Here is a 16,231-nt window from a genome sequence, read left to right on the forward strand (position 1 = left end):
TTAGGGAGAACGATTGTTCAGGAAGTTAGTCCACTGAACTATCTAGAACAAAACAATATTTTGCAGGCTTTTTACTGTGCACATACCTTGATTTTATAGACTTCTGTACCCTGTACAAAATTTGATATTGTAAGCTTTTGAACCCAATGCAAAACATTTTGTAGCCTTTAATCTAGAGGCAGCCAAAGATATTGTGATACTCCAAACTTCCATTAGCTCTATACAGCATGGCCAATGTTCAAGGATGATGGAAGGTGAAGTTCAACATCACCCTTGGGCTCCTCCTATGAGGAAGAATGGGATATAAATTTAATAAATAAAAATAATCTGGAGGGCACCATCTTGGCTATCCCTGACTAATCCCTGAATGAATATGCCATGATAAATCTGCTAGTCTTCAAGGGGTCACAAGACACTTCATTGTTTTTGCTGTAACAGACTAATATTCTCTACACCTCTGAAATTTAACATAAAGAAATTAAGCATACATTTAGCATTATTATGAACCTAATGATGGAATTCTGCACATTTCTATGCAAAAATAAGTCCTATTGAGTTTAATGGGGCTTACATCTAGGTACATGGATATAGGATTGAAGTCTGAGGTTGCTTCCAGGCAACTTGTTTATGGAGTCTTCATCCTGATCTGTTTGCACAATGGTTAGGCAACATCCACTATTTATTGAGCATTCATTCTGATTTGTTTGTGGGGAGAATGGACTATGTTGCATCAAGCAAGTGTTATCCCACACTTTCCATTTCCCCCATCATTTTCCCTGTGGCAAAAAGTCAAGTTTGGGAGGAGATGCAAGTTTGTTGTGCAACAGCACCAAGTGAACTTTAATTGTGCAACATGAATTTCCCAGTATGCTACCTGAAAATAGCCAGCCTAGAAGCACCCTAAGTGGCATTATTCTCTTGTATACCAAATAGTTTATCCTTCTCTGCTTGATGAGGAAGCTTGACACAGTATCAACAATCTATCTGTTTAAATTACGACCATTCTATTTTGTCTAGTTATGAAGAATAGGTGTCACTATTTCGCTCCAACTCATTGCGACTATCCTTTGTGAGGCTTTATTTATTGAGATTCTCCCTGAAGCAGATACCAACATACATAGACATTTCCTGTTTTAAACCGTTGACTTCTCATTGAAAATGACTGTACTGAACTTTTTTTTTGCAGCATTTGTGGTTTCCATCAAGTCTTTTCCAGTCTTGATTAATATGTGAAGAACCCTAATAAAAAATAAACACAAGTGAGCGATGAAAAAAATCTTGCTGCTTTAAGACAAGTAACTGCGCTTTTCATTGCTGGCTACACAGAGGAATGCTTTGTGTTCTTTTATTAGCAGCACATATCAGAAACTATGTTCAAAGTTACAGTGTTCTTTTAATGAGGAGTCCCTACTATATCTTAAATGCAATTTTAAATGAGTCTTTTTTATTATGCATTGCTTGGCTATGGATATTCATCATGTGGCTCTTCATTTTTTCTGAAACAGACTAACACAGCTACTCTTAGAATAGACTTTAACTGAAGTGCATTTTATTGTGCTAATTGTATGTAAATTGCCTAGTTCACTAATGGATAGCATGGGAAATTATATATTTTAAGATTAGTATTTATTATACTATTGATAACATGATCTACTGGAGTCTTTCCTTTCCAGACATTTTCCCTATGGCTATGCAAAATGACTATCTTTAATATGGAGAAGTCCCAGAGATAATAAAAGTTAACACCCTCTGCATACTTTTTGACTGATCGAACCACAGGGCAACAGCAATTAGACCAAAATGTTAAACAAATCTGAGCATACACTTGCTTTTCTTTTGCTTTAATCCCAATCAGTACTCTTAATTGACAAGCTGGCAGAAACTAAGTCTTAGTTTTTTTAGAATACCATGTCTACTACAGACTGGTACAGTGTCTAATGTTCTCAGTGCTTGCTTGACGGTTGTAGAATTCCTTTTCAGTGAAGATTCACCCAACTCTTTAAAATATATATATATATGGAATACATTTTTATCATGACTTTCTACCACAATATGAGACATTTGAGATAGCTCATAAACAATCCAACAAAAACAAATAATTAAAGTTTGGAGTAGATGTTAATTGGTAAAATTAAGCTGGGTCCTGGACTTCATGGTTAAGTAAAAAAGTTCAAATAAGACCATAGATTTTACAGTTATTAGTTCAACAATGAATACATGCAACCTTCCTTACATACCCGTGTAAGGGCTACAGGTGGGGGCTCACAAGTTTTAATTTTTTCCATAGGGTAAAAATCCCTGTCCATAGAAAACTAGAATGTCAGAGAGAAAACTGGGCTAGAAATGTTCTGCTCAAGATCTAGTTTTCTATAAACACAATTTTTATTCTATAAATGAATGTTTAAATTTGTGAGCCTCATTTGCATCCACTTTCTCAAAGTTACATTTGGGCAAAAATAATTTGAGGACCAGCAAAGTATAATATATTTGTGGCCTTCCAACTCTATGGCCTATTAAGAGAATGTGAGAAGTGTATATACTATGTTGCTTTTTCAGAAATATTCTAAGGATAAATAAAATATGTGATTTTATTGTTAAGAATAAGTGGTTGATAAATTGATAGACTGTTTGTAATAGATATTCTATAGAGGCTGAAGTTAACATAAGTAGAGAAAAAGGGGCTTTTTCTTAGAATAGGACATCTGTCTGAAGTTCAAACAAAGCAGCCAGAACAGACAGTTTGTGGTCGAGTTCCACTTCAAAATAGAAAGGGGATTTACACTTGACTAATTCAGCTGATGTTTTTAGCCCTTCATTGCTTTGCTTGATGTAAAGGGAGTTTTTATGCTTAGTTAATGAGGAGGGGAGGGGAGCAATATACCATATATGGGAAATAATAAATAAGGGTATAAGGTAGCCTAAAACTGAGGAGTGGGAGATGTAAACAGGGGAGGAGTTTCATGTGACAGGGACAGGCGGATCTGATAGGCTGTGAACCCTGGAAGTACCTGACCAATGGGGAAAACAGGGGAGGGCATGAAGCGTCGGGCTAGGGGATAAAAGATTTGTACCAATGTCATTTGGGTGTGCCTGCCTTCTGGTAGGACACCTGTCCTTGCGAGTACGAAATAAAAGCTTTTAAAATTGATTCACACTTGTCTCTGTCATGGGTCTTCCACAGGAGACCATTTTTGGGGTCTCATAGGGGGTTTTTCCCTTCAGGAAAACCACGTTTCTTACAAGAATCCCTCCAACATTCAGTTATGAGAGTCCCACCTAAAGTTTGAAATTGTGCAGCCTGGGCAGAGGTTAAGCACCTCAATAAGAACTAGGCCATATTTTCTACATCAAACAAACTGAAATATAAAGGGAAAGAGAGCTTCAAAGAAAGATGGCTTTTCACATTATGGATCTGCATGTTTTCTTACACGGAAGTATACTCCTATTTTCTTTAAAAGGTATTAGATGACAGATTTTAACTGTCTCCTTTCCCTGCCTCCTGTACCAGTCTCTAAAATAATCATCTCCATGAGTAGTATCCAATGCTCCTATTCTACTTGCACAACTAAACTTCCCCCTCTCCTCTTCCCTGCAGGACCCTGAGCACCCTCAAAGTCTGCTCCATAGGGTTGGGGGACACATACCCCCGGAGCAGATTTTGAGGGACTGCAGGGAAAAGAGAAGCCCCAGTGCACAAGTGGAACATGAGAAACACAGGGTTGGATACAATCTCATAGATCCACATTTAAGGAACGAATCTATCAACTATCTCAAGTATGTATGGCCAATGGCATTTAGTATTGAATCACAGTCAGTACAGTCATTTGTCTTTGTGAACACTATCCTGGCAATTATCTGCAAAAATGTGTCTCAAAAAATGATCCAGTTTTTAGCAAAACATTTTACTTGCTAAAATACATACATGCATACTATAACAGGTGCTTCCATTGGAACCCATAGACACTATAGTACCTCAGATACCTCCTTTGGTGCCCACAATTGCCCCCCGACACTCTCAATTTTTATTTTTACAAATTTTATTTTGTTAGAAAATGCCAGGCAGTAGCTGGGCTGGCTGGAAAGACAAGTGCAGGCCTCTAGCCATCTTCCTACTGGGCTCCTACTGAAAGAAAGGGCAGGATATAAATCTAATAAATAAATAAATAAATTCAGAATGTCTCTGGGCCTTAACAGGCATTCTTCATAGGAAGGAAAAGAAAAAACAAACAAAATACCCCTGAACAAACCAACCAGCTACAGGCAAAGCACTCCAAAACAACAAAAATGCTGGAAAAGCAGGCCTACCCACAAACAACCCATGTCAAATAACCAAGAAATGCAAGTAGAACACTCCCAAATAACCAACATCAAAAACCTGGCAATACACACCCCCTTCAAAAACAAAATACCCAGGAAAATACCTCCCAATCACTCCCTCATCCCCCAAATATATCAGACACCATCAGGGTCCTGTTTCTTTTCTGAAGAATTTTGAAGGGAGGCTTCAGCTGCCCTGCATTTTGCCTCCTTTTTTTATTTGTGCATTGTCTGTTGCCTATTTTTTTGGTTTAGGAAAGTGATTTTGCCTGTTTTTTGGAAGAGTGATGCCTCTTGTGTTTTGTTCGGTTAGGAGGGGGGTGTTTTAATTGTTTGAGCATCACTGGTTTTTCTTCTGTGAAATGGGTATTTGTGCTGCTTGTTATAGTGCACATTTCCAAATGTGCCACAGCTCAAAAAAACAAAGGACCCAGTGCTACACTATCCATACCCCTCCCATTTGTACCGATATGGTAAACTATACCAGTACACTATTTAGGAAGGTATTGTACAGCATTGTGCTGTTAACACAGCATTTATGGTACTGCATTTGGAATAGTGTTATTTATAGGAAAAAAATCATCTATTTATTTTGTACAATGTTAAGCTATCCTAAAGAATCCAGTATCACTGGCTGTCTTTTCTGCAAGTCAGAAAAAAACTGAACAGAAAAGTTCTCTATATTGCCACGCCCATAACATCCTCTTCCTAACTTAAAAGCTGCCAAATAATGAAGACAGGTGGGAAAACCAACATTTTTAATATATATATTAGTTTGGGCAAATCCTCTTACAGCAACCAGGATATATTGAATTTATCACACCATGTATGATGTATAGAGGGAGGTTTTCATGACTGGAACAGTGAAATGTGCAGCCTGGTTCTTTGTGATTTTATTCGGCTCTCCTAATAAGTCCAATGGTTTATTCCCAAATAAGTGTGGACAGGACTGAAGCTTTTATGTTATTTCAATGTGGCCAAACATATATCAACATACACATGAACTAGTACAAACCTGAATAAGGTCGGATTCCTTTCTCTTGGAAATCACAGTTCCATTTCCCTGATATGTATTAGTTTGGTCGATGCAGGAAAGAGGGATTTCTTGGGAACATTTGCAGTGGCTTTTAGTCCCCTGGCCAAGATCCACTAGAAAAACACTCTCTCTGTTTAAGCAATTCTTTAGCAATTTATGTTTTGAGTCAAAGCAGTTATACACTTCCCTTGATGTACCAAGATGTTCTTTAACACTATTTTGGCAGCATGAACAGCACGAGCATTCAGAGTGATAAACAAAATGTTCTGGTGTTTTATATCCATGATTAGAAGATGGTGCTGTGTGCACTCCTGTATTTTGTGAACTACTTGGTCCTATATGAAAGGTGACATTTTTTCTTTCTCCTCTTTTCCCTGCTTTGCTCCTCTCCACAACATTCTCTTTCCCCCCATTCTCAAAGTAAGATTGTACTTTAGCGAAATGGCTTCTTGATGCTTCTTGTCTATTGGGCAAAGAACAACCTGGAGAGACATGATGGCAACTAGCACAGCAGGTTTTCTGAGTGTTGATGGTTTCTGTTTGGGAATTCATTCTATTCAATTCAGTCATATTGGCTCTCCGGTTAATATCAGGGCTTCCTCTAGTTTCCTTCCTAACTAACTCTGAAATATCTCCATCAGGGAACAAGCCACACTGAGGCATAGTTCCACATGGGCAGACTGAGAGCTTCTTTAGGGCTAAGCCTCCACCAGCCATCTGGGCAGCTCCAAACTCCAGTTTTTCCAAACCTATATTGTTATAGGTATTTTTTTCCTTTGGTAGCTGTACTACTTTAATATTTGAACAAGAAGGATGAGAAATACTACATTTACCATCAGAATATGATGCTGCAGGACTCCAAGTGCCTCTTTCAGTTAGCATACAGGGAACAGGTGAATGCCTCTGCTCATTTGGAAGAAGATACAATGTTGCGGGACTTCCTCTCTCAGTATGTAAACAGGGAGCAGGTGACTGCCTCCTCTCATTTGGAAGAGACGGTGCAATAGGAAGTGGAACTGGAGTATTCCTTGAACTTGGGAGATGTGGGGCAATGGCATTTCCCTCACTTTGGGGATGTGGAGTGGATATCCCATTCCGTCTTATATTTGAGTTATCTGGAGTGGGACAAATCCTCCCTTTAGAGTTTTCACATGTCTTGTGTTCTCCAGTCCAACCTAAACAATAATTCAGTATGTTCTGCATCCTTGAATTTTTTCTCTCTCTTATTGGATAATTGTGTTGGAGCCTCTCAAAATTGCTTCTAGGATTTAGGTGATGTGAGGAAAATCTAAGAGTTATTTTGCCACCTCCAGTTCGTTTGAGAGATTTTCTGTGAACATTTCGGAGCTTCTCAGAATATTTTCCTTCAGAATACAAGTCAACAGTTAAGTCAAGCAATGGGCTGCAGGAACATTTAGTATTCTGTGTTAGGGGCACATAATACAATTCATCTACTTCTACTGTTTGAGTATTTTGATTTATAGGTTCAATATCCAAACCCTTGGACCAATGAAATTTGGAGGAGATATGAGAGTTGCTTTGAGATTTCCTGTCTTTTCGCACTACATTGCTTTTGGTAAACACAACAGATTTCACAGGCCTGGAGGCATTTGGATGAACTTTCTGAACTTCAGAAGTCCTATAAGTAGATGTAACATTGTAGCATGGCAATGATCTGACAAAGTGAGAAGACTGAGTTGTGTGTGAATGTTCAGATGATGGAAAGTTCCCACCAGGGGGCCAACGTTTCAGTGTAGATAGCACTTGATTAGAATCACAGTCAGAACTACTGGAGTCAGATGTCTCTGTATGGGTTGGTAGAGGCTGGCTAGCATCAGATGATTCAGTATGGTTTGCAAGAGACTGTCTGGCCTCATCAACTAAACTTTCTGAAAGGCCTACTGGCTTTGTAAAAGGTGTGATCTGTTTTTGCCTCTCTGTATCTGAGCACACAGAACTTGGAACAACAGAAATATGCAACTTTTTAAACAGCTGGTTATGTTCAGGGCCTTGGAATTTAAAAGCTAAAGTATGCCTCTGTGAATCTTCTTTTCCTACCCTAACCTCTGAAGAATTATGAACTCTTTCTAGTGAACCAGAAGGATCTACATATGATGCTTCTAACGTTAGAGAAATAACAAGTTCCCCAGAATTGGGGTACAAATAGGTTTGCTCAGCTGTTTGGGGATTGCCAGTTTTATAAGGAACCTCTGAAGAGTAATCTAAATGGTCCTTTACTAGTTCACAAGAATTTGTCCTTTTACTGCAAATATTTTCAATACTGTTAAATATTATTGGTTTCTTGATTGGTGTTTTTTCTACCTCAGAAGGTATAGCTGATTGTTTGAAAAATCCATGGGTGATATTTTTCCTAGCTTCTGTTTCTGTACAAGGAAAGGAAACTTGCACAGCTTTGTTCTGCTTTGAAGTTGGAGGGTAATCAGTTGATAGATGCTTCTGATGTATCAAATGCATACGTTTCCTTAATTGTATAAAAGGTTTGCCCTTTTCCTGAATTCTTAGTAACAGTCACATGAGGGATTCTCCTATTTAAACACAAATAATCTCCACAAGATCTGTCACACTTGAATGGCAATATTTTGGATGAATAAGTTTTTGATGGATGACCACTTGTGCGATAGGCTTTAAAGTTGAAAGGCAATATAGATTCTGGAGATAATTCTACTTGAAACTGTCTAGCATTCTCTAATTGTTGTAGAAAGGGGCAGTTTTTGCAATAATTTCTAAAGTTGTTTTCATAGTTTTCTGAGATCAAAACAGTTTTTTTCAATTTGCTTTTTCCTTTTTCAAACAAACTGCACAGACTATTTGGATAAAGATGGAGATCACTTTTGCTGTCAGAGTCTATGAAGTCTGGGGAAAAGAAGAAAAACTCAATTCAAAAACCTTTTTTCTCAACATTATAAAACAAGCAACAAATTCAGTACAGCATTAAACATTAATAATAGTATCTTTAGTAATTTAGAATAGTGAAAGTACCAAACAAAATACTCCTTTTTTGTCTGGCACTCAGTTTACCTTTGTTGATATGTACAAAACTTTCTTCCCAACAGTCAGAATAAACATCACATTCACTTTTTGTGTCAGACCCTTCTGAGTTCTTGTTGGACATATCACCTAATATACAAATATAGTATGCATATTCATTAGAAACCAAAATGAATTTTAATATATACTTACCAATACATACTTCTGTGTTAAAAACAAATCCATGTTACTATTGCACAGACTGCAAATAATTAAACTCCAGAGACTGTGGTCTGAAATACATTTTGCCCATACATTTCCATGTCAACGTTCCTTTGCAAGCTAATGCATATCTATTATCTAACAGCACAATCCTATACATGTTTACTCAGAGGCAGGTCCTACTGAGTGGGACCACCACCATTTAAATGTGTATAAGATTGCAGCATAATTCACCCGCTCCTCAGTATAAAATATACAGTATTGTTTATATTTCTAATCCACTCTACTTTGCAGTCTGAGACAGATAATAATATATAAAGCATTCAAATTAACTGTCATATTTATACATTTACAGCAGTGATGGGGAAACTGCAGTAGGTTGTTTCCCAGAGACATTATTATTCCTATAGAAGACAGCAATTTAGAAACCATAACTGCTCTAAAAAGGATTATTTCTTGTTCTTTTTGTCTTCCCCACCAGGGCTGTGGAGTCGGAGTCAGAGTTGTGGAGTCGGAAGCAATTTTGGGTGGAGTTGGAGTCGGAAGCAATTTTGGCTGGAGTCGGAGTCGGTAGAAATGTACTGACTCAGACTTCAAAATAAAATTAATATTTTAATATTAATTTATTTATATTAATACATTAATATACATTTGCCATTGATGAAGGAGTTGGAGTCGGACAGTAGAAAAATAGAGGAGTCGGAGTCGGACAGTAGAAAAATAGAGGAGTCGGAGAGTAGAAAAACCCTTAGAGATCTGAACTGAAAAATGCAATTCTGAAGGCTTAACTGAGACACTGTTCAGGCAAAAATGGTTGTAGTGGAGTTATAGCTTAAGCAAATTCAACATTCCCCATGCTAAAAACCCAGGATCAGGTTTGCCTGTCACACAGTTCACCCTTCTTATGAAAGATGTGTAGTAATGAACTTAATGACCCAGCGCCCCAAGAAAACAACAGGTGGCATTCAATGTTAGTCTTACAGCCTAAAAGACATATGAAAATTACAATTTAAAATGCTGGTTTATTTTTTGTAAACCAAATCTGCTAAAGGGCCAGGTTACTTCAACTTCCAAAGTGTGTGGCAGCAATCCTAAGCATGCTTGCTAGGGAGTAAACTCCACTGAAATCAACAGTACTTAACAACATACTGGATTGCATTGCCCATGCTTTTCTCAGGAGTGTAGCATCTGCTGCTTATATTAAAAGAACAGACCTATCTGATCATCTATGCTATATAATGCAAAAGGGCAGTTATTTGTCCTGAGGAATTTGCTATCTAATACTGGACACAAGGGAAACAACTGATAAAAGAGAGGCAGATTGTAAACTGTTACTGATCTTTGATAATCCACTATAAGAGCCCTTTTTAGACTAAAGCACAGATTTTAAACAACAGGGAAGCAATATGCAGAAGTTTCAGTGGCATGTGTGGAGGCTAAGAACCAGGGGATGGTGCTGAAGGCTTAAATTTAGGGAAGGTGTGTTTCGAAGAGGGATTTGAGGACTTATGAGACAGACCATTATGCAGGTGTTCTGGGAGACAATTTCAAGTATCCAGGGACCAGAGTAAAATCTTCTGAAGATACAAAAGATCTGCGGACAATGGAGGTGCCAAAATCACTTGCAAGATTATAGCAGAGAAATAAGGGGCGGCAAGGCCATGGGCTTTCAAGGTTAAGGACTAGGAAGTTGAACCGCCTTCATAGAAGACAGACACTTTCCGAAACCGCATCCTTGCTCAGAAAAGAGGCTTTCCAACCCGTTCTTTCAAGTAGTTCTCCTAAATCTACAACAGATAAAAAGGTTCATAAGCCACCTCCGCTGCTCCCCTTCCCGTCTCACGAGAGGCGCTTCTCCTCTCACCCTCAAGCGGTTCTTATAGCTCCTCACTCTGCCCCTGTAGGACTTTCTTTGGTACTCAGCGAGACGTACGTGACGCCAGAGCTCCTCACAACGGCGCTAACTGGCACCGATATATACCTCTGTGACGACGAGGCACTGGTGTCGCGTGGCTATCTCTGATAGCCAGACCCAAATAATTATCCCCTCTTCCATTCTAGGTGGCAAACCCTACCTCTACCAACAGACAGCGATTTAGGTCTGGGCGTCTCACTATTGGGGAAACAGCCCGCCACTCCTCCACTCCTCCACCCACCCGGTTACACCCATATTCCAGTCACAAAGCTCACGTCCTTCCCTCCGTATCAACCACATTCAAATATGGCGCCCTCCCCCGGCACGCGATAAACTGCTGAAAGAGAACTTTGCGCAACATACGCCGTAGCGGTAGGACAACGCGACACGCCTTTTTGCTTGCATTGGCTCTGCCTCCCATCCTTCACCTTGCTCCGTTACGATTATGCGAGATGCCTGCCAATCAGCGGAGAAGGCCGCCTCCGTTTGTTGATAGGTTGACGGGGTAGCCAATCCATGAGAGGGTATCTGATTCTTCGCTCCTGAAGAGTAGAGCGGTCACGGTTGGGGCCTTTCATGCCAGTGATTTCAGGTACCCGGATATATAAATGGAGAGAGGGGAAGGGTTCTATCATCAATCTATCTCCAACAGTTGTATAGCCAGTTTGAATCTCAGGAACGGAGTATGGTCTCTGCGGGGGTGGTGGTCCTTATCTAGCTGGTGTCTTCTCTAGCGCTTTGGAGCGGAAAGGGGGAGAGTTGAGGGCAAATGATACCCATCCGCCCGTCTGTCCCCCTGAATTATAAGAAGAGGGCCATTGAGGGCAGAATTGCGTTTGTTCGCTCCGTTTAATGATGGAGGGCGAGAGTGAAGTGTTGAAAGACAAACGTTAATGAGGGTCTAGGACGGGTGGGAAGTAGTTTGGGACTAATGACGGCTAACGCCCAGGAGACAAAGGTCAGTACAGAGAGGCGACTATGGACCACGCTGTCCCCGGAGGACTACCGGAATGAATCTTTCGAGCTATTTTTTGAAAGGAGGGGGGAAAGGCATTACATGTTATCAGGGTCTTGATGGCTGGGGGATCTGGTCTGAAAGATGAGTTTATTTAACCACATACAGAGAGAGAGAGAGAAACTAACTGCATAATCATTTGTGAGGTAAAGTGAGTTGTTTGTGCTGGAGACGGGCTGCAAATGACTCAGCATTTGTTTTGTTTTATCCGACGTGGGAAATCTTTTTTCCCCATAAAGTCTACCCCCCCACTCCAAAATCCTTTGGTTGATTGCATTTATTTGAATCGGTGACAAAAGAACTAATATTTTTAAGTAAGCTAAAAAATTTATCTGGCTGCACTGAATTTCACTATATATATAAAATATTCCACAATTAGACGTGTTCTGGAATCCTTCTTTCTTGATACTGCCTTTACACGAGGAGTATGTATTATGGGCTATGTGTAGACATCCAGGTTTTTCCTAGCATGTGTTGTGAAAGACTTGGGCTGCTATCATAAATGTATATATACATAAGAATGAAAGCTGCTCCCTTGGTGGTTCAAGCTGAGAGTTTATGTGGAAAAGTTGATGAGTGTACATGGCCTAGGATTGTTTTAACTTGCTCAATTTAATGGCTGAACGTTTTTCACATGTAGCTGTCATTATGACTATTACAGGTAAACAGCTTTTTTTGATATGACTTTGTGTACAGCTGTTTTCTTGAACAAGCTACTCTCATAAGTTTGAGTTTGTACAGTTCATTTCAAGAATGTAACTGCTGTTTTATCATGAAGAGTTGAGATCCATATCCTTAGGGATTAATTATTCTACTTGTTGACACATGAACATGCACTTCCTGTTCATACCTCAGTGCTAATGGAGCACAGCCCTGCCCAAGACGTACAACTGCAAGACATACTTTGAAACTACATTTAATATTAGGGGTGTTGTGAGCTTCATTTTTGTTCCATAAAATCAGGACAATTTTTTTTATATACTTTGTTTCATATTTACATTTTTTATTGTAAACTTCCCAGAGAACTTTGTTATTATGGGGTGGCTTACAAATACTGCAATAAATATATACATTTGATTCTATTTTAATATGATATATTTATTTTTCTACTGAAACCATCTCCGAGAACTAGGAAGTTTGGGAGGCTAGAAACTAAAATTATGAAGGTATCATTTCCCCTGCATACAAACCCCGTACATAAAATGTAGCTTCACTCTCTGCTATTTGTTTGTGTGAACAAAGCTGCGATGCAAATGTCAGACTGTCATCAATTTATCACGTCCTTTTGTGAAAACTCCCTGACTGTATGCATAATCTGAATCCAGCCATCAGCACTCTGAGGGTAAGCGCCCAGAATGCAATGAGATATCTGTGTTTGCACATATTAGACAAGCTAGTAGTTTTGCTAGGATAAACTGTGTTGATGGAAGTATTCAATTGTATTAGAGGAATCTGTCAGTTACTTAGTATTTTTAAAAAATATTTAAGTACTGAGGGGCCCAGACCACACACACACACACATATATAACACAATACATATATCCACACAGAGACATTAACATTTTTGACAATGGAAGTTTAGACCTTTCCCTTAAGAGCTAATAAATATGAAGTTAGATAATGGATTCAAATCTATCCTTTCTACAGATTCTGCTCTCCAGCAATCATGAAAATCCACTTTTTACTTACAGTAGCTTTGATTTTTTATATTTGTTTTGATGTTTTTTAATACCCAGTAGTTTTTGTGCTTTTCCCCATACATTTCTCCAAGTCCAGTATCTCATTCTCTCTCCCCTCCACCCACATTTTAATGGATGATATCTGATAAGTAATTGATGAGGGTATAATCTGAGCTATGATTCTACATTGACCACAATCTCACAAACTGGCCTTAGGCAAATCCCATTTTTTTTCAGTATGGGGTGAGCCTGTGTGGTGGCTGTAGATAATAGAGACTGGAACTTTAGATATGAGAAATCTAGGTTCATATTTCTACACAGCCATGAAGCTCACCGGGAGCCTTTGATGATTTGCAACACAGACATGTGAATGTTTACATGGAAGTAATTCCCATTATAGTACATTGAGCTTACTCCGAGGCAAGTATGCATATCTTGGGCTAACATACTCTGGGATTTTTGTGAGGATAAAATAGCACCTGGGATCCTTAAAGAGTAGTATAAAAACATAAGAAATAAATAGTCTACTTTCTTCTGAAAGTTTGAAAATATGAATATGAGGCTTGAGCTGAATCTGCCCTTTTCATTATCTGCCCAACAGTTCAAAATTACAATGGGATGTGTATGAGGAAGAAATGGAAAAGGTTTAGAGTGTGGTACAGCTTGAGCACCTCAACAAAGTTGACTGTTAAGACCAGGATCTCTTTAAAGACAAAAGAAAAATATAATTTCCTTGTTTAGCTTGTATCCAGGGCAGACTCTCCCATGTAGCAGGATGAATAATAATAATAATAATAATAAATAAATTTAATTTATGTGTCGCCTATCTGGCCGATGGCCACTCTAGGCGACGTACATATGGCAAGTACAATAAAGTACAATACAGCAAAATACAATATAACAATAAAAATTAAGATAAAAACATTGCAGGGTAGGAGGCATTTCAATAAAAAAAAAGTCAGCCCTCTCCAAAAATCCCAAAAGCCTGTTGAAAGAGCCAGGTCTTTAAGGCCTTGCGGAATATATTCAGGGAAGAGGCAAGCCGGAGATCTTGTGGGAGAGAGTTCCAGAGGGTGGGGGCCGCCACTGAGAAGGCTCTCTCTCTGGTTCCCGCCAACCTAACTGATTTAGTTGGCGGGACTGAGAGAAGGCCCTGTGTGGCTGATCTTGTCAGGTGGCATAATTGGTGGCATTGAAGGCGCTCCTTTAGATAAACTGGGCCGAGACCGTATAGGGATTTAAAGGTTAATACCAACACCTTGAATTGGGCCCGGAAAACAACTGGGAGCCAGTGTAGATCGAACAACACTGGTGTGATGTGGTCCCGGCGGCGACTATTTGTAAGTAGTCGAGCCGCCGCATTTTGTATAAGTTGTAGTTTCCGGACCGTTTTCAAGGGTAACCCCACGTAGAGCGCATTACAGTAACCTAATCGAGAGGTGACCAGGGCATGTACTACCAGTGGGAGCTGATGAGCAGGAAGGTAGGGTTGCAGCCTACGTATAAGGTGAAGTTGATACCAAGCTGCCCGGCTCACTGCCGAAATCTGAGCCTCCATGGACAGCTTGGAATCAAGCACAACCCCGAGGCTGCGGACCTGGTCCTTAAGGGGTAGATTCACCCCATTGAACTTCAGGTCAACATTCCCCAACCTTCTCTTGCCCCCCACAAGTAGTACCTCGGTCTTGTCGGGGTTCAGTTTCAGCCTATTCCTTCCCATCCATCCACTCACGGACTCCAGGCACTTGGACAAGGTCTCCACAGCCAACTCTGGTGAGGATTTAAACAAGAGATAGAGCTGAGTGTCATCCGCATATTGGTGACACTGCAGCCCAAATCTCCTAATGATTGTCCCCAGCGGCTTCATATAGATGTTAAATAGCATGGGAGAGAGGATAGAACCCTGTGGCACACCACAGTTAAGAGGCCAAGGGTCTGAAACCTCCTCCCCCAATGCCACCTGTTGGTGCCTATCAGAGAGAAAGGAACGGAACCACTGTAATACAGTGCCTCCTATTCCCAGTCCCTCCAGGCGATGTAAAAGGATACTGTGGTCAACAGTATCAAAAGCCGCTGAAAGATCGAGGAGGACAAGAAAGGTGAATTCTCCCCTATCTAATGCCCTCCTCATATCATCCACCAGAGTGACCAAGGCTGTTTCAGTTCCGTGACCAGTCCTGAAACCCGATTGGTATGGATCCAAGTAATCTGTTTCATCCAAGTTTCCTGTCAGCCAACACCATGAAGGGGAGAGAGCTGATGAAGGCAGAAATGGGTTCCTGAATGTTCACTCTAGCAGGGGGCTGTACTTCAGGCAGAAAATGTCATGGGCCAGTACTGCTTCTCCCTTTGGTATTCCATTACCATAACTCTCTTTTCCCCCTCATTCCTCTTTCAAGTGCTGAGTTCTCCTGCCTTGTGGTAATTATTTTTCATTGTTTCAGACTTACTGTGACAATTTCCTCAGCATTTGTAATGACTGCCCTTTGGAAAGACATATTGTGTAATGTCCAGCTCATTCAGGATGTGGCCCCAATTGCAGTGGATGCAGCACTACTTGAAGGTGTTCTAATGAGGACCAATGATGAGCCCAATTCATCCGATGTAAGCTCAAAACGAACTTTCGTGACCCAAGAACCATGGGAGGAAGATGTAACACTGGACAAAATTCCAGTGGCAACATGGAATATTGTGGGGGAAAGGGAAAGCATAGGGGTTCTGGAATGGGGCCAGTTCCATCCAGGCTGCACTGTATTTTTGTAACATTAACTTTATCATACTTTTTTGACATCCTAACTTTATGCTACTATGGCGCTTTCCCTCTTCACCAGTAAAATGACCCATTCTGTCCTTCAGCAGAGCATCATGTAGTATGAACATGAATTGCTGGCAAGTATGGATAGAATCACATGGAGAAAGGTCAGTGTGAACTGGGCAGGACTTTTGGGGAGATTGCTGCTGGCTCACTGCATGTATCATACAATTCACATTAACCATTATCCACCTTGTCATGGATAAAACTATATTGCCAGCACATGTGTCCTTCATTATGTCCCCTG

The 16,231-nt window shown here is 40.0% G+C and overlaps 1 protein-coding gene and 1 pseudogene across 4 annotated transcripts in view; one reads left to right on the plus strand and one right to left on the minus strand.

The window, feature by feature from the left end:
* Window positions 1–328: 328 nt before the first annotated feature.
* Window positions 329–10,890, minus strand: LOC133387262 (uncharacterized; annotated as a pseudogene).
* Window positions 10,891–10,960: 70 nt separating this feature from the next.
* The window catches only part of GSS (glutathione synthetase), a 36,913-nt gene continuing 31,642 nt past the window's right edge, over window positions 10,961–16,231 (plus strand). The window contains exons 1-2 of one of the 4 annotated variants that reach the window (XM_061631690.1): window positions 10,961–11,070; window positions 15,617–15,776. In XM_061631690.1, coding sequence (XP_061487674.1) covers window positions 15,648–15,776 — 129 coding nt within the window. In that variant the 5' untranslated portion in view covers window positions 10,961–11,070; window positions 15,617–15,647. Of the gene's footprint in view, window positions 11,071–11,115; window positions 11,437–13,488; window positions 13,593–15,616; window positions 15,777–15,855; window positions 16,092–16,231 lie in introns of those variants that run through there. The other 3 variants (XM_061631691.1, XM_061631692.1, XM_061631693.1) reach the window with 3 other exon arrangements.

The sequence above is a fragment of the Rhineura floridana genome, chromosome 6, assembly GCF_030035675.1.
Source record: "Rhineura floridana isolate rRhiFlo1 chromosome 6, rRhiFlo1.hap2, whole genome shotgun sequence".
NCBI lineage: Eukaryota > Metazoa > Chordata > Lepidosauria > Squamata > Rhineuridae > Rhineura > Rhineura floridana.